At 38.8% G+C, this 1773-nt stretch overlaps 1 protein-coding gene across 1 annotated transcript in view; it reads right to left on the bottom strand.

Annotated features, from left to right (window-relative positions):
• Window positions 1-192: 192 nt before the first annotated feature.
• The window catches only part of HSD17B7 (hydroxysteroid (17-beta) dehydrogenase 7), a 17500-nt gene continuing 15919 nt past the window's right edge, over window positions 193-1773 (bottom strand). The window contains exon 7 of the mRNA XM_012639509.1: window positions 193-1003. Coding sequence (XP_012494963.1) covers window positions 902-1003 — 102 coding nt within the window. The 3' untranslated portion in view covers window positions 193-901. The remainder of the gene's footprint in view (window positions 1004-1773) is intronic.

The raw sequence follows: 1773 nt of genomic DNA on the forward strand, positions 1-1773 counted from the left end.
GGCCTGAGGTGTGGTCCCTTTAGGATTTATAAAGAAAAAGTTTTGCTTACTTATCTGATACACGTAAGTCAGTCCTAACCACTCTCCTCCACTACTGTAGTGGACCTTACACTGGCAGATATCCTACCAGCAGGTATTCAATTAGAAATTTTTATTGAAATTTAAGGTGAGTAAATAATTTTTTGCTGCAAACTTATATCTATTAAAATATGATCATGAAAATGTGTCGGTCACTAATGGACAAATTTGCAAACGGTATTAAGGGTCAGGCCCAATATTAGCATGAATTGCCTCAATATCAATAAAACATATTTTTTAAAAAAGAAATAATTCAAGTGACCTAAATACATATATATTTTCGTTCTGTTATTAACCACATGGGCATCCACATTAGGATTGTTAGGATTTCTTCCTCCATATGTTTGTAGCACATGCAGGAAGAAATAAGGCAAAAGAAATTTTCCTAAGAAAACTGCTCACAAGGAAAGGAACAAAGCCAAGACCATCACTCAGAAAGTGGGCAGTACTTCTTGCTGTGGACGGGCCAAAGGGAGGACCAGTGTGTGCCTGCATCACAATTATTCAAGTCCACACTTTATCCCAAGGAGCTTAGCTTGCGCTCCAGTTGGCAGAATATAAACAGATACTCTGTTGAGTGACTCTAATGATTTTGATGTGACACTATTCTGGAGAATATCTAATTGACATTTATACTTTATCAATCTTTTTCTCATGTGCATTCACGCACACTCACATATATAGTCTTAGAGACAATTCTGAAAGGAAGGAAAAGAGGTACTCGTAGCTCACGTTCTACTATAAGTGCATAACAGCCAACCCAATGGAAAGCCATGTGTCCCTGAGTGCACACAAGGTACGAGATGTTCAAAGAGTGTCATCATCAGCTCTGGTTATCTCTTTTTTGAATGTTGACCTTAACACGCTTTTCCAGTTCCAGTAACTTCTGGTAAAATTTTTCAGCAGTGCCTTCATCTAGGTCCATCTGGAAAAGAAGTAAAAACAGGGACGACTAGAAAGGAAAAATCAGGTGAATAGTATTTGTATAAAAGAAAGGCATTCGACGTATGTAAGAAGACTGAAAAAATAAATAAATAAAAAATAGAAGAGAAAGGAGCCTGTAGGAGAGGACCATGGTGGCAGCCACATAAGGGCTGTTAGGAAACGCTGAGAGCCTGAGGATACGCTAACTTTTAGTTCAACTCACTAAACCTACTAAAGCTTCCCTTAAATAGGAACAGTGAAAAATCTTTTTGCTATCTTCCCTAATTCCTGTGTATCCAGGAACAGAAGACACCAACCAACTGTGACATAAAAAGACAAAAGAGAAAAGTCAAGAGTTTTGTGAATTTCTCACAGCTAATCACCACCTAATATCCATACTTAGTAAAAGAGCCCTGTTTTTAGCTACGTTCACTGCCCTCTTGATAAAAGACTACATTCCCAGCCTTCACTGAAGCTATGGGTGCCATGTGACTATGTTCTGGCCAGTGAAATGTAAGTACTAGCCAGAGTATCTAGAGAATAAAAGGGAATAAGGCATCCCTTTTTTCTCCCTTCGTCCATACTGCTTTCTTGAGCCATAAGGATGAGGGCCACACCCTAAGGACAATGGGGGCCATGACTGCAAGGAACCTGAGTGCCTGACTGGAGATCTGCCGTGACAGTCTGAGGCTGCCTCTCTCCTAACTGTTTTTACATGTAAGAAATCTAAGATTCTATCTTATTTAATCCAGTGTTATTTTTTTTTTTTTT

The sequence above is a fragment of the Propithecus coquereli genome, unplaced genomic scaffold (assembly GCF_000956105.1).
Source record: "Propithecus coquereli isolate 6110/MARCELLA unplaced genomic scaffold, Pcoq_1.0 Scaffold140, whole genome shotgun sequence".
Lineage (NCBI taxonomy): Eukaryota > Metazoa > Chordata > Mammalia > Primates > Indriidae > Propithecus > Propithecus coquereli.